Below are 20,820 nucleotides of genomic sequence, written 5' to 3' on the forward strand. Positions count from 1 at the left end.
TAGCTGCACGTTATCAGAGAATCAGTTCGGTTGGAAGGACCTCCGAGACCAAAGGCAGAAAAAGACTTCAAGCTCAGTTCTGATGTATTTTGGTAACTGCTATGTTACCAAAAAGTAACCAAGCAGCAGTGACAAAAGAGACTGTATTCTCAATCAATAGTTATTTTAATACAAAACATCACTTCTTTAACATCAAAGTAATAGGCAACTTCTACAAGGCACGTATAGCGTAAGAATGGCTATCAGTAAGAATATCTCCAGAGAAAATCACAAATATTTTAGAAGGAACCTGTTTGAGAAGGGTTAGATAATTCTCTAACTCAAGGTTGTCTACTCTGTGTTTTTGAGCTGAAAGTAGTGGAATGCTGACAAATAGGAAACAAAAGTAAATGTAGACAACATCTAATATTTTCATGGTCTCTCAGTGGCAACTCTTTGCAAACAGGACATACAAGTATTTGTGAGGTGGCTTTTGACTCAGTACTCTCTGCCCAAGATGGGCTCCCACAGCTCATTGCTGCTGAAGCTGCAGTATCTGAAGATCAAGAACCCATAGGACCTTTCACAGGGATGTATTTCAGTCCGTCTCTAGTGACCATAGACAATGACATGAATCCAAAGGCAATGTCCAGTCTCTTCTTCCTATTTCATGCTTTCTGTTTCATCTAAGAACATTTTACTGTTGACAGGCTGGTTTGTTATTGATATATTTTGAGATACTTTGGGCCTCATGTTCTCTCTTTAATTCTTGAGACACAGTAGGACATACACTGCTATCTGAAGTGGCTTGGGCCTGTGCTATGCTGCTTGGTAACCTGAGTGACAGGTAGACCCAGAACCTATTGAATTAGTCTGTGAATTCACTAGATCTTAAATCTACTTAGAAAATTTTGATGGTGTTTTATAAATAAATATTGATGGCTATATATTTTAATAATTATGAAATCACTATTATTCAGTCAGGCTAGAGAAATAAAAGCTGAATGGAGAGGAGAGAGCTTGTACTATAAACCAGGTAGTTTTTGGCCATTCTCGTTTTGCGTAGAAACATAAACAAAAAGACTTGTGATGGACATGAATGTCTTTATGGTTTTGAGGTCTTCACATACAGGGAATACAGGGCATTTGTTGTGGGAATTTTACTCTGGTTGCCCCCATCACATTAAGTTTGACTCAGTGAAAAAGTTACACAGCCAAGTATTTTTACAATAGCAGATGGTGCAAGTGGGGTATCTGACTGCATTCTGTATCAGAGAGTGGGGTGCAAGGTGGAAGAAAGAGGTAGTGAGGGGGCTTTCTGAGTCTCAGTAAGAATGGCTCAACAACCATTTCTCTTAATGAAATAACTAAAACAACAGGAAGAGGAATGTAGATAGCAAATAAGACTTGTGTCCCTTCAGGTAGTGGAATCCTGCATTCAGGACCCCAGATGGATTTTCTCATGGCACGCTGCACTGATCCCATATGTGAAAAAAAGTTCCTCCTTTTTTGGTTGTTGTAGCTACTATTGAATTTTCTTATAAGAAAACTTTGTTCATAAGGGATGTTTGTACGAGAACTTTGTGCAGGACTTTTGATACAGGCAAGGCCAGGGAGATGACGTAATTGCCCGTGGTGAGTGGGAGCTGCCTCCAGGCTGCTCAGTTAAAACGTGCTGGATGTTAAAACATGCTTGTCCGGGGGACTTGTGCATTATAACACAGGCTTGAAGACCATACTGGACGTGCAACGCAGCACAGTGCAGCACAGCCCTGGACCTGCTCAGGTCAGCTGAAATGTAGGTCTCTGACTCCTCCATATACACTAGTCTCCTGGTCAGGATCCATACGTTCCACGATCCACATACACAATACTTTTCACAGAGATAATGTAAATTCCGGATTACATTAATAACAAATGTAAGTGTAAGAGCCAATAGAGCAAACATGGTGTGTTCAAGACCACTGATTCCTGGGTAACAATGTCTTCTGTATGACTCATAGTACAGTTTGTCAGGTCCCTCCCTCTCTTGCTGCTGGGGTGAGTCAGTCCCCATTGCCACCACATCCACTCTTGCACTGGGTAAATATTAGGAGTGTGGATGCATTTGGTGTGCTTCTTTGCTCTTCAGTTATTTTTCCCCCACTTCAATAGAGACTATTTTTGTTTATTGCCACATAGCCTTTTAGCCAAGCAGCTTTTGCTTTTATAGCTGCCATGTTGCATAGCTTGCCTAGATAGGTGAAGTGGGTCTCAGTAGCATCCTTATCCAAGGAAACTTCTCTAATTGTGTGTAAGCTCCATGTTATGCCCTAGAGACGGGACCCTAGTCCTGAGTACAGTGCCAAATCTGCTGTTCACCAAATGAACAGTAACCACAATGGTTTTCAATTTGATAAAAAATTGCACTGAGATCCCTTGAGGGTAAAGAAGCATATAGTAGCTTGAAATATTTTGGTGCAGACAGTTCTAAGTATGTTGATAGTGTGAAGCATCTTCCTTTGAGGAGCACCTCACCAGAGGTTTCATGCTTCGTGTCAGGATATTAGGGATATCGCATTCATTCTCTGAATTAACTGTGGTGTCTAATTGCCAGCACTGTTCCTAAGCCCTGAGTTTCATGGGGCTAATGTAAGGACATTGAGATATGAGAACATTGACTGTACATAACGCAAACACTCTCACGAAGGGCTTTTGGTAGCTCCAGAGATTCAGTCATGGCCTGGGACTAAAGGAACTCATCTCTTCTTTGGGAAACCATGTACTGTCCTATGGTCTTAATCTATTTAAATAATGTATTTTTCTATCCTGATATCTCAGAAGCGGGGGAAAAAAGCATAAGATATCTCTTAAAGGACATACTTAAATTCACAGAATTACAGAATATGTTGAGTTGGAAGGGACCCACAAGGATCATCAGGTTCAATTCCTAGTACTGCACAGTACTGTCCCCAAGAGTCACACCATGTGCTTGAAAGTATCATCCAAACACTTCCTGAACTCTGTCAGGCTTGGTGCTGTGACCACTTCCCTGTTCCAGCATCCAGCCACCCTCTGCATGTAGAACATTTTTCTAATATCCAACCTAAACCTCCCCTGACACAACTTCAGGCCATTCCCTCTGGTCACTGGTCACCACAGAGAAGAGATCAGTGTCTATCCCTCTGCTTCCCCTCATGAGGAAGTTGTGACTGCAACGAGGTCTCTCCTCAGTCTCCTCTTCTCCAGGCTGAACAGATGAAGTGACCTCAGCTGCTCCTCACATGGCTTCCCCTCAAGGCCCTTCACCATCTTCATGGCCCTCCTTTGGATGCTCTCTAAAAGCTTAACATCTTTTCTATATTGCAGTGCCCAAAACTGCACACAATATTCAAGACGAGGTCATCCCAGTGCAGAGCAGAGCGGGACAATCCCCTCCCTCGCCTGCCTGGAGATGCTTTGCCTGATACCCCTCAGGACATGGTTGGCCCTTCTGGCTACCAGGGCACTGCTGACTCAGATATTGCTTTTGATTGCCTTTCGTCTTACAGGTCTTAAAGAACCTGGCTGAGAAACTGAGATATGTTTTCTGTAGTTGCCAGAAGTGTTGGCCCCAGCTTTCAAGGTCTTTATAGTAAAAGAAATACTTGGGGATTACAAAGGCAGCATCAGTACCAAAGTCATAATTGGGTTGGATTCAAAGCAGTTCATATCATCTGCAGATTATGCTGCAAAATCTGCTTTCCCTATTCAAATTTGAAAGAAATTTGACACTTCTGGGAGGTGTCTTCAACACAATTTCCTGCTGGTCTGAATGTGGCCTGTCTGTTATATAGAAAGCAATAAAAGTAGGATTCAGCTTGCTTGGATTGGGCTGTCAATTAGGCTTACCACTCTCTAGTTCATGTAACGTAAGTGTTTGAAAAGGTTAGCAAATCCATGAAGACTGCCCTGTTCTTTGGCCTGTGAATTTTCTTCCCGGAGAAAACCAGGAGTCCTTGGCTCCAGTTACACTTCTTCTAGTCTATTCTGAGTTGTTTTAGACAGTCATCCTATGAGGGGTGATACGCTGGTAATGCTCTCCAGGAAGCGCCAGAAGGTACTTTTGGCAGCATTTGTAATGTGCTGTGAGGTCTTCCAGTGAAGGTTACTATCCAAATGAAAATCATACAGTAATAGCAGTGATAATGGCCTAATCTGCATATCTTGTTTCTTACATGGAATTTTATCCAAGCCAGAAAGCAATTCTAGCTTTAATAACGAAGGAAAGGAATAAGGAAAGTTACAGTTTAGAATATATTGCAGAAATCAATTGCAGCAAAGCCAACCACTATAAAATATATTTATTTTAAATCTCTTAAGCTTGATAAGTTTTAGCAAATGGGTCTAGTCAACTATGTCTTTAGCCTTTATTACTAAGATTAAGGCTTATTTTAAATGCGTTCAATTTGCAAATGCAGCTGTTTTCGCTGTGAACAGTATGTCAGCTATGAAGGGTCATCACTCCACACACACAGAGCTTCCATGGACTTCAATGCAAATTCAGTACAAGGATAGAAATGAAAGAAAAGTCCTTGATTTGTGTCCTCAAAGGCTGTTGAGATGAATAGGAGTGGAAATTGCTTAGCCCTCACCAGGGAGTACTCTGCAACTCAAAGATTAGGCTTGAAATGCCATACTTAACTTTATCCTGTAGCTGTTCATAGATTAAAACTCCTTTTGTATTAGTGCAAGCAAGGCCCATTGCATTGCTTGACTGCCTGTAACTGTACAGTACTTGCTCTGCTGAAGGGTAATGTAGAAAGTTTGAGACATATTCCTGGCAAAGACTATTGGAGTATTTCAGTTTCCTATTGATTGTAGCAAGTGGCAGAGAGGTTTTAAAGAGGTAGAAAGTGCTTTGGCATCAGCTCTCTGTCTTGGGCTCGTGGATCATACAAAGCCCTTCCACTTATGTGTGTATGAACAAAAACCAATAGCCAGTAGAATGATAATATTGAAATTAGGACCTCACCAGGGACTGGTTGCATACTACTCCATACAACTAGATCTGATTGCAGCAGGAGCACCAGTCTGTGTTAAATCAGTGGTAAAAGCAGCCATAATATTAGAAGGAAATCTCCCACTTATTCCAAGATACTCTGTAACACTGTTTGTCCTATGAGTTGGGAATACTTTTGAAACAGTATACAGCTCAAACTTAGTGCCACAAAGGGCACATGGGTGCGAATGGATCCTGGTAATGGCAGATAACGTAACTTGAAAAGATGTAGTATATTGAATCCAGCATTCCTAATGCCTCTATCTGATGATGGGTCCAAACATCATTAGTATGAGTAGGCGATGAACACTTCAAGTAAACTGCAAGCAGATGTAACTGATGTTCCTTTCTAGAATCCAGATATAACTTTGCTTGTATGTGGTTACTCTTACTACCTACATTGCCAGCGATGAAAAGGATACACTGGACAGCCAAGGGCGAAGAATAGAACATGAACATCACTTAACTTCAAAACAACAAATTGCATTCTACTTTCAGTTAGATGATGCAGCACTGCATAACCTAAGGTAGATTCAAAGAATGCAATTAAGGATGTGATTTAGATTGTTTTGTGCCTCAGCTCCACTTTTTTTTTTTTTTTTTTTTTTTTTTAAACAGAACCAAGACTATTAGACTATGCATTTGTTTAATGAACATCAGCTAATGTCATAGACCTACAAGAAAACTGCTCAGGAGTAATTAAAAATAGACAATCAGTCCAATTGTTGTCATTGAGGTTAACAAGACTGTTCATTGGTTTAGACTTAACTCCATGTGTTTTTGCAAGACATGACTTTAGTTTTAATGTTCTCATTGAAGTCCATTAGATTTCACCTGAACCATCAATGCAAAAACTAAAACTAAGACCTGATGTGAGCTTGCCTGTTTTGGCAAGCTAAAAAAGTACTTACACTTCTTTTCACATAGCCAATGGTAGTGATACAAACTGATTCTGTGATTAACAGTTGCACTGTTCACTGGGTAAAAAATTGGCTGGATGGTCAGGCCCAAAAAGTGATGGTGAATGGAATCGAATCCAGTTGATGGCCAGTCACAGATGGGGTGTGACAGGGCTCAGTACTGGGACCAGTTCTGCTTAATATATTAATAAATAACATAAGCAAAGGTATCAAGTGGCCTCTCAGTCAGTTTCCAGCTGAAACAAAGTTGGGCAGGAGTGTTGATCTGTTGGTGGGCAGGAAGACTCCGCAGGGGATATGGACAGGCTGGATCAGAGATCAGAGGCCAATTGTATGAGGTTCAACAGGTCAAGTGCTGAGTCTGGCCCTTAGGTCACAGTAACCACAGGCAGTGCTACAGGCTTGGGGTAGAGTGGCTGGAAAGCTGCCCTTCAGAAAAGTATCTGGGGCTGCTGGTCAACAGCAGCTGAACATGAGCCAGCAGTGTACCCAGGTGTCCAAGAAGGTCAGTGGCATTATGCACCAGACACAGAGTAGCCAAGCAGACCAGGAAAAGTGTTGTACCCCTGTCCTTAGCACTGGTGAGTCTGCACCTCAAATCTTGTCTTCAGTTCTGGGCCCCTGATTACAGGAGAGACATTGAGGTGCTGCAGTGTGTCCATAAAAGGGCAACAGAGCTGCTGAAGGGTCTGGGGCACAAATCTTATGATTAGGGACTGAGGAAGTTGGAGAAAATGAGGCTCAAGGGAGACCTTTGCATTCTCTACAACTCCCCCAAAAGACTTGCAAGTTTTCTGAAATCCATTTCATAAGAAATAGTGCTCCTTTTTACCCTAGTGTCTCAAGAATTTCCTTGAGATGGGAATCCATGTGCAGAACACTGATGAATAATGCCCTGGGAAACTATTGCTCTCTCTCCCCATTTGTGTGTATGTATGTGTATATATATATACATATATATAGTGTACATTTCTTGTCCCTTTGTCCCTCCCCTTCCCCCCCCCCATATATTTGTATGTATTTGCAATATGAAGCAGATAATATTGAGAGTTTTGGTCAGTTTAAAATATCCTGCATGAGGAACAGATAAATGGAGATTGGGTGAAAAAAGAGGCAGTAGAGTATTGGAAGGTGGAAATGGTAGTAAATCAGGAAACCATGCTTTTTGCATTTGTATGTTTTGGAGAGCCAAATAGTTTTTATTTGAAATTGTAAATATATGGAAAAGTGTCTGGAATTGATGTCATATGGTGATACAAAGTATTCTGATAGGAAATTCATTGTGCATTGAAGAGTGCCTACCATTAGGAGGAGTGTAAATGGAATGCAGCTGCTGTTCTACTAACATCTATTTAATTCAGTGGACCACACAGAGCTTACATGGAAGGGCTTCTGAAACCTGGATGGCAAGTCAGAATATACAGACTGCAGATTCCCTGGTCACCTTTCAGCAGCTGGAAAAACATTTTGATCCATCTTAATTCTGTTTTGTTCTCCTCTATGCCTTAATAGAAATTACCTCCATCTTCCTCCCAATGCTGTGATTACTGGCTGACTCCCATATGTTGAACAACCCTGCTTTACAACTTTCTCATATGTGAAAGTTACTATTTCTCATTCATTTGATTTCTGTTCAGATTTCTTAAATGAGGCTATCAAGCTCCTGAGGACAGACTTCTGCAAATATGTACAAAATATATTCTTTAAATTTTGCATTGTTTTTCCAAATTCCACATCTGTTAAAGCAGTCTTATTGATTGTTGAGCTAGCTGTGAATTTCAGTTTCTCTATTCTCCAATACTACCTTCGTTTATATGCTTTTTTCTATTTCTTAATTTTTTCCGTATTTTTCAGAGTCAAACTTTTTACAGTGTTTAACTGCTATCACTACTTTTTGCCATATTTGGTTGTTCTTTGTTAAATCATTTGGTCTCTTTTTTTTCAATTCACCATCCATAAAGTTGGGATAAAAAAACTTTCTGAATTACAGTGAGGGTGTAATCATGAGTTCATTAAAGATGAGGACACTTAAGACCCAGTGGTTATATGAGTCCTTGTCACTGATAAAAAATTGTGCATTTGCACATGAGTTTCTCACCAAGGTAATGTTAAGCTGTTCCAGGTTCTCACCTATTTTCTGATGATACTGGCAATAAAGAAGATTTTTCTTACTTTTTAGTAAGAAAAATTTTACTTTTTCTTTACTTTACTTTACTTTTTCTTACTTTTTAGGTTTTTTTAGTGTGAGGGTAGTGTACTCTTGTACCTTTATGATAACAACCTATAGAATAACACAGGTATTCTGTGACCAAGGCATAGTGATCATCGTCTGCATAAACTCTTATCTTGGATAATGGTTGACTTATTAACTAATACAGTGGCCACCACAAGAACCTGACACAGAGGATGACCACATAATTCTTTCATAGTCTTTGGCTGATTTCCAGTGGGGAGATTTCCCATCAGGCCAAGGACTGAGAACACTGATTTCAGTGCAGTTACTCCCTTATAGCTCCCTTGCACATATGATCACACTGTCCTGGCTATGGTTTTGCAAATCCCAAACAGGTTCTCTGAACTTAGTCGTTACACAGGTCTAAACAGAATACAGAATTTGAATTTATTTCTTTGACTAAGAGGAGTATTTCCTGTATAACAGTGGCTCTGCCACTGTTAGGAAGTAAAAACCTAAATACTTCTTGTAGGTCTTTCAACAAAACTTTTCCACACTGAACAAATTTCTTTATACATCCCTAGAGGCATTTAAAACAGGTTTTTTTTTTTTCTAACCTTTTATACTGTAATATTGTGCATATCCAAGACTCCTTTTTTGCACTTATCTTTTGGCATTACTATGTCCCACTAAGGTTACTGGTGGTGAGTTATAAACCATTTAATATTGCTTTCTAAATCACGTAGCCCTTCCTCTTGAAGATTCTTTGTGTTGGTAAGGGATTTAATATGTTACCAACTGAAGTGCTTATTTTCTATATGTTTTGTGATCGGAAATGGAAAAGCCAATAAAACTTCAAAACAGGCATATGCTTGGCCAAGGCTACTTGCCATTTGTTAATCCTGTGTCGCTAACCAAAGAAAACCAATACAGGGAGAATATTCTGCCATTGGTTCCTGGCAGCCATAGTGACATTACAAAGCAACTTAGACGTATTCCTTGTTGTATGTGTAAGATCAGCTGTAGGCTCATTTTAAGTTTTGGCTGTGATTCAGACCATTGTTATCAAAGTATCTGGCTTGGATCAGGAATCAGTTTTTTTATATTGATTGCATAAGGGAATTAAAAGATCTCAAAAATAGAGAAATTCAGACTGATGATATTTTTAAAAGGCACTGTGGTTTCCTTTGTAGCCAGTAATACTAGCTTTTTCAGTTAGTTGTTTTTTTTGAAACATTTGAAAACAAGTCCATTGTAGAAGTCAGTCAATATATTTGGGTCACAAAGTTTGAACTTCAAATAGAAATTTAAAACAGCTGTGTTTGAAACACTGAAGACAATTCAGTGCATCCAAGTAAGCTGGGAAACAGTCTCCTTTTTTGGTGACATAAGACATATCTGCCTTGTGTAAGAAAATAGTACAGGAAGGTAGCAATTCCCTTCAGCTGTGTGTGGAATGACCAACAGTATAGCCATGAAACACAGCTCCTGTTAGGTCAGATGCAATGCTGCACTAACACATCTACACTCAATATAGAGTTAGCTGTATACTGAGCAGAAATTTTGACTCATGTTCCATCTAAATTAGAGATCTGTGCATCACATGTCACAGCTCGATGCAGGTATGTCTGAAGGTGTTTGAACACAGGGTGCCTCCTGGGAAGCCTACAGCTGTATCAGTTATTTCAGCACACATAAAATGTGCAAGAATTTTTAGCATTGCAGGAGTTGATGACATGAACCTCTAAGACCATAACCTAAATGTCTTTAATTTTCCAGCAGCTGAGTAATTATTCTATGGTAAACCTTGTTTAAACAGTACTGGAAAGTACTTGTAGAAAATTGCTTCCCCTTTATACCTCTGTATTTCTTTGAGCCAGGGTCTTTGCACTTTCATATGCACATAATTGCATCCATCTGCTATAATGAGATCAAAGAATGTTTATTTTAACTATTAATACAAACTGAAGGAAATAATTGCACCAGTTTGTCACTTAACAGCTCAAAATAATTCTTTGATTTCACTCCTGTCAGCCGAAGATTATATTTGGAATTTGTGAAATTTTATCAACATTTTTTCACAAATGACAAATATTAAACAACTTCATTTTCTTTTCTGAATTTGAGCCTGACTCAGCAGATGTTTCTAAGTAATGATTGCTCAGCTGAGTGGTCTCAGTTAAGTAGCTAAAAAGGTAGAATAAATGAAGTTAAGTAATAGAAGCATTTCCACCGTAACCCCAATATATGATATAGGAAAACATCTTGTATTGATTCAGTCCTGTTCTAAGCCAAGAGAAAAATTAATTTTGCCCAAATACATAAAAAATGAAAGTCAGCATAGAAGAACACCAGGGGATTATCCAGCTCTGTTCCTTCCAGTAGAATCCCAGGTTAGAGAGATGATGCTCTCTTCAGATAGGTTCTGTCAGCTAGAAGTCCACTGCATTAGGCACAGTAGTGGTCATCCTCACTGTCCTTGCTTAAATGCGTACAAACATGTCCCCACTCAAGGGCAAAGTTTTAAAGCTACCAGAATCAGCTTTGATGGGTTTATGGACTCAGCAGGAGTTCCTGTACTTGCTACCTTTATCAATGAAAGATTATTAGAAGATACATGAAGTTTTAGATCTGCATATCGCAATTTTAAGACCTGGATGTTCATATACATGAGGGGTTAATCTTAATACATTTCAAGTCCGGTTGTAATTGTTTTGTGAAATTGTTACGAATTGTGTGCATCCTTTTGTTAGTACTGATTTCAGTAATTAGTGCTTACAATATTTGTAAGAAAAATAAGGTGCAGCTCAGTAGTTTCGAGGGAATTATTAAATTATGTCATAATTTCGGCAATGCGCGTGTCTTATTCCCGAAGTGAAAAGGGACAGGATAGGAATCGTGGCCTTCCGGAGAGGTCAAATGAGGACATTATGGCGAGGGCTCCGCGCGCCATCTCTTGGTGACACCTGGAAGGCCCCGGGAGGTGCCTTCGGTGTGTGCTGGTGCCGAAGGCATCGCTGTGCTGAGTGTCCCGTCACCGCACTGGCGTTGCCATTACAAACATTGTCTCAAATATGATCCCTGAACAGAGTAAACGCGTTTTCAGCGAGCCAAAAGTTAACGCGGGCAATTTTGGACAATTTTACGGGTGTTGGAAAATACTCATCTCACGGGCGTCAGCACCATGATTTAGACATGCACTGTAAATCAGTTCCAGCTCCTGAAAGGCATGTTCCCGTGGCATGAATCTGCATGTTACTTCACATATTACGGGATGGATATGGAAGTGGTTGGGGTGGTAACTGTGTTTTCAGGGACTCTGAGGACGTTACTGGCACAAACAGCAGCTGGTGCTGCAAATAAGTGTTAAAGAATCCCGTTTGTCATTTCCTGCCTGCTGCCTGCCCATCATCACTTGCCATCCCTGTGCAAGTCAGGCATTCCCTTCCTGTCCCTCTTTCTCCGTTTTTCCAGGAGGATTCATCGGCGGCTTTTCAAAAACGTTTGTTTGTGACACACACGGAGTAGAGGGCGGAGGTTTGGGGAGTCGGAAAGTCCTGCTCTCAGTGTACCTTTGGGGCCGGGAGTCCTTCCACTGCAGCGATCCCCGCCGGCGGGCGCCAGGCCGTGGCTGCCCGCGGGGATCCAGCGGGGATCCAGCGAGGATCCCGCCGGGCCGGGCTGTCCCGCGCGGCCCGGCCCCACAACCTGTTACTTTAAGGGCAGGCGGGGCGGGGGCGGGGCCAGCTGGAGGAGCTGGCACGCTATTGGCTGTCGCACGGCCGTGGTGCCGCCCCCCCCGCCGTGTCCCCCCCTCAGTGTCAGCCCGGAGCGCTGGGCGCATGCGTGGCGGGCGCTGCGTTGGCCGGCGGGGCTGGGGCGAGCGCCGGGGCTGCGGCGGGCGCGGCGCGGGCAGCGGGAGCGCGGGGAGAGGGAAAGGGAGCGGGAGCGCGGGGAGCCGGGGCCAGCAACCACCACTGTAGCCGGCGGGAGCAGCGACGCAGAGGATGCCCGCCACCCGCCCGCCGCTCCTTTGCGCGCCCGCCATCTCCTCCACGTCCTCATGAATTAGGGCTGCGCGGTGGGGGTGGGGGACGGCAGCGAGAGCCCCGGCGGAACCGGCGCCCCAGGCATGGCTGGCTCGGTGAGTGAGCACCGCGGGTCACTCCTGCCCCTCCGCCCCACGCTGCCGGGCGCGCGCCGCCGGGAAGGGGTTGACGTGACCGGGAATTTCTCCTCGCGTGCTGCTTTCCCTGCCTCCCGCTGCTCCCGGCGGCGGCGTGGCGCGCGCACGCACTTGGAGGGAGCCGCGGTCCTGCCGCTGCACCGGGGGAAGGGAGCGCGTAGGCGCCGAGGGGAGGACGGGGCGTCCCTGACAGCGGCCCCGGGTCGCCTCCCGGTGATACCGAGAGCTGTTCTGCGCCCTCGCCTGTGGGGCCGTTTTTTGTTGTTCTAGCGGTGCCTTTCTGTTCTTGGCCACCCCCCCCTCCTCCGCCTTTGCCGTGTTTATGGCACTATGAGTCCCCGTGTCCCCGCATCGCCCGCGGTGGGGCCGTTCCCCGGGGCTGCCCTCACCATCCCCGCTTCCCCGGGCGTTCACCGGGAGCTCCCCGCCTCTCCCCCGCAGTGCGCCGTCCAGGTGAAGCTGGAGCTGGGACACCGCGCCCAGGTGAGGAAGAAACCCACCGTGGAGGGCTTCACGCACGACTGGATGGTGTTTGTCAGAGGGCCTGAGCACAGCAACATTCAGCACTTTGTGGAGAAAGTCATCTTTCACCTGCACGAGAGCTTCCCCAGGCCGAAAAGAGGTAGGGAGGACCGGACCAGCTTCCTGTCCCCACCGCCGGTAGCGGGGTCTCCCTCGCGACGAGCGCTCGGAGCCGGCCCGGAGCGGGCGCAGCCGATGGGTCTGTGCCGGTCTCCTTGGAGAACAAAAGCGGCCGTCGGTGCCGGGGCCCTTGTCCCGCCCCTCCTAGGGCTGTCCGGGTCGGGAGGGACTCCTCTCTGCCCCTTGGCGCACTTGCTGCCCGCAGGGGTATCCTCTCGAGGTTGCCCGAGGCCGCAAAGCTCGGCCCAGCCGTACGTCTGGGTCCCGACCCCTTCTGGTCTCTGAGCTGTGGGTGGCACGGAGTTGGCTTCTGTCCCGGTGTAGGTCCTCACTGGAGATTTTTGCCCACGTGTTACTTTCTTCTGGCTGGTGTTGCTCTCTCCCGATGTACTGTATGACTGGAACAGGGATGCCTGGTATTTGTGTTTGGAGTCCCTCAGCACTCTGCTTGTTCAGGGCTTCATCCTTTTGCGTGTACGTGAAAAGGTCTCAAAAGGTGTGTATGTGTGGTGCATAAGTACCATATAAGTTGGGCTGGGAGAGGTATAAGAAGCCTTTTGTTTCCATGTCTGATTCTGGAGCCCTTGCTGTCTTGATTATTGTAGTTGGATTAGTTGAGGTAACAGTATAAATAAAAGAAGTGAACAGGTTTATTTATCTATGCAGACACAATGCTTAGGAGTTATCCTTCATTTGATCTGTAATCTTTATTGGCATCTAGTACTCCTCCAGTTCCTTAAACAACATTATCATAAATCCTGTCCGCTTAGAGCTAGCTGGGAATAAACTGAATGTTCAGAGAGCAAAAGACAGGAAGATTTTCAGTCTTGAGATTAAAAAGCTTTGTTTTCTGGCAGGGTAAAAACATGTATTTTGATTTAATATTTTCATTTGGAAGATACCAAACTGTGACTTTTTTTTTACATCAATTATTATGTTTCCTCTAGAATACTTTCCTTCCCTTAAACATTGGAGTGTAAGAATTACAGTATTTCAGAGGCAGAGTTTATCTTCTGATGTACAGGCTTTTAATTGCCTTTAATTTTCATAGAATCAGTTAATTTTTTTGATCTATTGTAAACCAGTGTAGTAGTGCACAGTTTTCAGTGAATTGTATGCAGTACTGCAGTATTACTGATAAACTAAATTGCCCAGATTGCCTGGTGGAGCTTTCTTCTATTTATTGTTCAGAAAAACATGACTTTAGGTCAGTCTAAATAGTTTGGCAGAAAACTTCCTGATAATAGGTCTAAGTAGTCTAAATATGTGAGGTAACATTATCAGTATTCAGTGAATTGGATGATGTATTGAAATCGATGGTGGAAAGTACATTTAGTACTTGAAGCCCTGTCTGCATAGGGGGTGTTGGTGATCTGCTATGCTTTTATTATCCATGCTATATTTATTTACTTGCTGTCTGGCCTCCGGGAACATGAGTCTGCTGCCCAAACTTGGTTGCTAGGTGTGATGTGGAGCTTGCTAATAAGAGTGTAGTTTAGGACTTTTGCAAGTGAAAGATGCGTGATTTGCCACTTGAAGTGCTTTGTGTCTCCAGCTGCTGAGTTCAGTTATGCAGTCATTTAAGCCATTGTTTTGAAGTGTTTATTTTGGGGTTTTATTTGTATGCATCATTTTCATGATGTAGCAACTGCTGGGAAAGATGCCAGCTTATATAGCCCGGGAGGGGACTTGTACTGTGCTTGCACATGGCTTGTATTGTAGGAGAACTAGGAGCCACTCCCATCCAGCAGAGCATAACTTGGATGGCAGGCACCCTCTTCACTTCTGGGCTTTGCTTAACCTCCTGAAACTACAGCAATGAGTGAAAAAATAGATGCTGAAGAAATTTCAGGTCCCTGAAACCAGTGGGAGAGTGATCTGTGTTTAAATTACTTAGAATGTTTTCTGCTATTCAGAAGTGTTTGGAATGGTGGTGATGATGTGTGTCTTTTAAATGGGAGCATTTTCTTTGTCTTTCTGATGTGGAGATACAGTTAAAATTTCTGATAGAAGTATTCTAAGGGTTTTTTTTGTCTCTGTAAATCAGTGCTAGTAGTTTGGTTTGATACCTTAGGTGTTGCTTATTTAATAGGAATGATATGCATGTTTGTGGTGTTAGTCAAACTACTTACTTTCCATCACTTCCTCTGAAGTTATATACTTTATTATTTTAGTACAGAATAACTTAACCACTTGGAGATACTCAGTTGACAAACTACTCATGAGCATGCTGAATTTAGGTGTACAGTATTAATCAAGAGAAAGTGCTAGTATACTGACTAGCCATCATAAGACCTAGTTTTATGGTAAGGATTCTCTTTATCTTTGAATTCATGATGAGAATGGCTGCTCTAAAATGTATGCTTGCTAAGAAAAGTCTTAATTCATTAAGTCGATCTGTAAAGCTCATGGATCAATTTGAAAATAATGAATCAACAGACTCTCATAGGTGTCATTAACTCCTAACGTATTTCTGCTGCTATATCACCTTTTATTAGGGGCATAGTAATTCCAAACGCCAAGGGAGGCAAGAGAGATAAATTATTGCCAGGCCATTTGATTGCATGTTTATGAGAATAGCTGGATAAACTGTCAGTTTACCAGCTACATCTGTGACTTTGCTTATGTGTTCTGTTTTTCCTAGAAATTTTGGAAATACTAGAGGCTGGTGGTGAGTTTGCAAAGGTGTATCCAAGTGTTTGTCGTGCTAATAGTTGCTGCAGAGGAATCAGGGTCCTATACCCCAAAGTTGCACTAGCTTTAATGTGGCTACATGGCTAGAAATGGTGGTCAGACTTTGGAGTGCAGAGCAGGTTGGTTTTTGTGTGTGTAGGTAGGATGGAAGAGTGATGATAACTAACGGGGAACAAAGTGTAGATAAGCTAGAGTGACCTAATAAAATAGTATTCTTCATCTTTTAGCCTGTCTCCCCTTAAAATGCTGAGTTTGGCAGCAGTTTTATTGTTTTCTGTTTGCCTTACGGTGACCAAGTGCTTCAGTTTATCCTTGCATGGTGGAGCATACGGGCATTTGCAGTGACCGATTCCCCTTACTTTCAACCATTTAATGGTCTGCTCCTGCTACCTGATTTCCATAAGTAGTTTCATGGGGGTGGTGACTGTAAGACTGGTTGTATTGTTAAACAGAGTAGACTCATGTCCAGACTCAGTTTTGAGTAGTATTTGCAAGACAAAAGCTCTCTAGAATCATCATGCAATCACAAGTACTGCTGTTTTCAAACCATGTCTATTTGTGATAGTGATAAAAATTGCTTAAGAGAAGATAACGGAGAATTTCTAAGATTGTAGTTTTATTTAACATGTGCTGCTTATGTTTCGTTATTCATGTGAAGGAAATAGTGCTATATGTAGAAGTGCAGTATTCTAAAGCACGAAACAAGGTGTGTCACCAGATTGTAGTTAGTTTTGATTTGTGGCTATACTGTCTCCAAAATAGATGTTCTTGTGTGATAATGTGTCTCATTACTTTTATGGATGCTAAGCAATGCAAAAATATTTTCTTCTTGCCTAATGAATACTGGTGCTTTGCAACAGCAGCCTGACTACTATTTCTCCTACAGTATTTAATTTGGATAAGGAAACACATACTTTATGTTTTGATGACTTTTAAGTATACATCAAAAGTACACACAAAATCTACACAAAATTAGTATGTTCTGAGTGGTTCAGTTTCTGTAAAACAGGGGCATATTTTGAGAAAGTAAGTTTTTCATATTGAAGAAGAAAATTACTGTGCTAATAATTAAGTCAATATGAAACTGTTGGTTTGGGAACTGGAATGTTATAACTTAAAAAGTGGAAGATGTTGCTTTCCTCTGCACAGCTGAGAGCAGCAATGCTTAGTGCATCTGTAGTTGAAGAGGTTTTACAATGGTAGGGCAAAGTGGTGAAAGTGAAGCTGCTTGGTATTCTACTACAGGATGGACCAAACTCTAATATTCTTCTAGAAAGTTCACAGCTTCAGTATTGGTTGTTTTTGTTAAGATTGTCTGTTAGTGCAGAATAAGCCTTAAGCAACCATAACATTTTGAAATAGACTTAGCTTTTAAGTACTAACTGAAAAAAAGAAGAAGAAATCTTTTTGTGCTGTATTTAAAATCAATGAGAGTCTTAATTCTATTAATTTTAGTAAACTGAGTGGTATGAGGATAGGGACCTTCTAAGCAGATTCTTCCTAGATAACTTTAAGTTTTCCCTATACCAGCTAATGCAGGCAGACCATCAAGATCAGTAAATAGGCAGATATTTAGCTACATTAGTAAGAACTTAGATCTGTTTTGTTTGGGTTTTTTTGCCTCTTAATTTTGCCTGAGCTTAACCATCTAGTGTAATAGGCACATGGAAATTTCTTTTTCCATCAGTCTAACAGATATATCTTTGATGCTGCATCTTTTAGCGCAGTTATTACTATTTTAATTGCAAAATGTTTGTGTTATTGGGCATGGATTTACTGATCAGCTGATCAGTACTGATCAGCATGGATTTACTGGATTTCAGCTGTGACCCCATGAAACGTTTGATATCTAGTGAAGAACTTAATTTGTTTAACAGGAAACTCTTGAGAGTTTTGTTATTGGTATTTAATAAGAGACTAAATAGATTTGAAAGTACACATATGTTTTCAAGTGCATTGTCTAATTCAACCTCATGTAAATCACAAGGGCATTTCACAGTTTTCTTTTTTCAAAGACAGTGCAAAGTGTTTGAATATAGGGAAGCTATCAAATTTCATATTTACATGAATGACATCAATAAATAATTGGTGACCTTGATGTTAAGGTGATATTTGTATAGGAAATAAAATGTTTCTAATAACTAATTTCCCTTCATTAATATGTCTCTAAAAATAATCACATTCAATCTCAATGCTTAGGCTTTATTTAGAAGTACACAGAATAATAAGGACTTCGTTCCTAGATTGGACAGTGTACATGTTTTTTTATTAGTATACAAATCTGAAGATCCCTTTTCATGAGAAGTGATTTGCTGCCTGCTAAGACTTGCATTGCACTAGACTGAAATGAAGGTAAATGCAGACTCAAGTGTGACAATGGGCTATTACACTTACTCAAGATACACAGTGATTGTACATTCTGTAGTAATTCACTGGGACAAGACAGGGGAATAATAAAGCTGCTGTGTCCTCCAGTGTCATAAACTTAAAAAATTAAGTTTACTTGCAGAGTTTTTAATGTGGTTTAATTGTGTGATTTAGGTGTTCAATGTGTGCTTTTTTTCACTTTCCTGCATAGGATGGATGTCTAGTTTCAGCTATATTTCATCCCTCTTCAAGCACACTTCTGCAAGGACAAATGCTGATTTCTTTCAGAACTACCAGTCAGTTCTGAATCTCTTAAGTCTTAGAAAATGGACTTTGGTTATTTATTTTACATTAGATTTAATTTGAATAACATTTACTTGCTGAAACAGTATCTTTAGTTTTAAGAAGCTCTGGTTACATTTTACTAAAGCTACAATGTTAATAACTCACTGATTGCAACTTTTCGAGAATTTAGGCCGCAGGGAGTGTAATTTCAGGGCTGTTGGGCGCAAGATTTCTCATAGCTATAGACTAATACTCGCTTGAAGTACAGAAAACCAGACTGTTGTGTGTAACATCAACTCTATCACTTTTTGTAGTAAGATGAGGGGGACAGTACCTCAGTGGTGAAATTGGTAGACAGTTAAATTTGTTAGCATTTACTTGAGAAAAATGAAAACAGATGGGTTGTTTGGTGTATATTGTTGTGACTATTTAGTTATGTGTAGCTTATATGCTTAGAAAAATAGATGTAAGAAATGTTTAAACCATATATTTAATATTACAGGTTAGGCAATCTGAATTGCAGATATAATTATGTCTGTTAAGATTTAGTAACGTGTGAAATCTTGGATATTTGGGGTTTTTTGTGATTTTTTTTTTTTTTTTTTGGTGGTGCTGCTCTTGTAACAATGTTGTGCAGTATTGTTAGGGTTAATTTTTGATGTGTTGTTTGGATTTTTTTGTTGTGTTTCTTTTTTTTTTCTTTTACATTCAGGTAATGAAGAGAAATGTTGAGGGAGGTTATTCTGTCCTTTGTTAAAATCTGTAGAGGCTGACAACGTGATAGTTGCAACGTCTAAAGGCTGTTGATAATACTGGAGAAAAAAACCAGATTAATTTATAAAATTTTGATCCAGAATTAAGTCTATAGACTGTTGCAGTTTGACTACATTAATTTAAGTGAGATTCTTATGATGGACACCTGCAATTTTAAACCAACAGAATTCAGTTCGTGTGCTGTCATCCTCTTTCTTCCCTTCCTGGTAGTGATTGATAGACATATATGAAGACATAGGAACAGTCAAATTTTAGCACTTGTGTATATTTGCATGGAAATCATGATTTCTCATTGTTGTTATAAAGCACTTAGCTTGTAATTCAAGATGTTGTTTCTTTTTGTATCATTGTTAGCTTTTTGATGTGCCTTCTAGTATATAAAGGACTGGAAGAACAGATTGGTATTTAAAATATTTGTATGTTTACTTAAATATCTGTATGAGAATTCATTTTAAAATTAAGATTTATGTATGTTATGAGAGAGTTTCTTATCAGTATCCTTGGCTTAATTCTCTCCCTTGCTTGCCAGATATGGGCTGTATCACACTGCCAGTTCTGTGCTGAGCTCCTGCACTGGCTCTGGCTCTTTTGAGTTCAGGTTTGTTTCTTTGAGCTTCCTAGAAGAGCTCAGTGGTGCTGGATGAGTTTCATTTAAAATTTGTGCACATTGTGGTGACAGAGGTCTTGATAGCTGTAACAGCATGGAAAAGATAGATCAAATCTAGTTTCTTTTAGATGAAGTTTGGGCATATTCTGAGCAGCTGATGCTTGTGCAGTGCCTGGACTTCAGTAACTTGTCCATAATTCTATGTAAGAATGAATATGCCTATATGCAGTAGGATGTGTGTATTTTTCATAGGGCATCTTGGTCATGAGGATAAATACCAGGATAGGTATTTCTGTTTTCAGATGGTTGTGATGGGAAACATTGTATTACAAATTGCATTATTATTCATAACAAAACAAAAACCCAGAGCTCAATGAGCAGTGTGAAGTGGATTAATTTTGTTGACAGCTGTTAGGATACTGAGTGGTTTGCAGTAAGTCTAGTTGACTACTTGTACCTACTGTTCTAATGCTTGTACAGAAAAACTCCACCCAATTCCATGACACTAATTGTTTTGCTTGTTCTAGGTAGAAGTAGTGTAAACATAGTATATGTCTTGAAATGGGTTGACGGGCAAGGTGTAGGCTTGTAGGGGAAATTGAGGACTTCCTCTGTATACTTAGAAGGAGACAATATTTTACCTTTCATTTGCTAACTTTAAAGGAATAATGTAGGGATTCAGTGGAAACAGAACTACTGTATATTGTGGGCTGGAGGCCAGCAACCAGGATATTTTCCATTGTGTTTGGGGAAAAATGGAAGGTGTATGGTGTTAGAGCAGCCTTTTTGGTAATGGAGGGTGGAATTTTTCCTTATGAATTTTGGTTGACTGGTATGAAATGGGTAAATGGCATTTCCTCTTGTTATTCAGTGCCAGGCTTTATAATATGTAATAATAGAAAAAGTATTTTCACATTTCATTTTACGTAATGAAAATTTCAAGTGAATATTTTATTGAAGAATTTGGTAAAAATTTACACACTGTTTGTCATCACAGAACTGACATCATCCTTTCCTGAAAAGCAGGAGAGAGGTGGATTAAAATTAAAATCTTGTGTGCTTTCTGAACTTGGAGATACATAAGTCTGGTGTAATATTCAAGGGCAAGTACTGTTAACTAGGATATTGCCAGATGATTTCTGGTTTTGGTGGCTTTGTTTTTTATTTCTTTGG

The 20,820-nt window shown here is 41.0% G+C and overlaps 2 protein-coding genes across 3 annotated transcripts in view; one reads left to right on the forward strand and one right to left on the reverse strand.

Moving 5' to 3' along the window:
* The window catches only part of FOCAD (focadhesin), a 91,296-nt gene extending 89,261 nt beyond the window's left edge, over nt 1–2,035 (reverse strand). The window contains exon 1 of the mRNA XM_050329815.1: nt 1,610–2,035. Coding sequence (XP_050185772.1) covers nt 1,610–2,035 — 426 coding nt within the window. The remainder of the gene's footprint in view (nt 1–1,609) is intronic.
* A 10,013-nt stretch (nt 2,036–12,048) lies between these two features.
* Nucleotides 12,049–20,820, forward strand: part of MLLT3 (MLLT3 super elongation complex subunit) — a 117,356-nt gene continuing 108,584 nt past the window's right edge. Inside the window, exons 1-2 of one of the 2 annotated variants that reach the window (XM_050329206.1) lie at nt 12,049–12,236; nt 12,720–12,900. In XM_050329206.1, coding sequence (XP_050185163.1) covers nt 12,225–12,236; nt 12,720–12,900 — 193 coding nt within the window. In that variant the 5' untranslated portion in view covers nt 12,049–12,224. The remainder of the gene's footprint in view (nt 12,237–12,719; nt 12,901–20,820) is intronic. The other variant, XM_050329205.1, reaches the window with a different exon arrangement.

This window comes from Myiozetetes cayanensis, unplaced genomic scaffold, assembly GCF_022539395.1.
Source record: "Myiozetetes cayanensis isolate MyiCay16 unplaced genomic scaffold, myiCay2020 scf4, whole genome shotgun sequence".
Taxonomy (NCBI): Eukaryota; Metazoa; Chordata; class Aves; order Passeriformes; family Tyrannidae; genus Myiozetetes; species Myiozetetes cayanensis.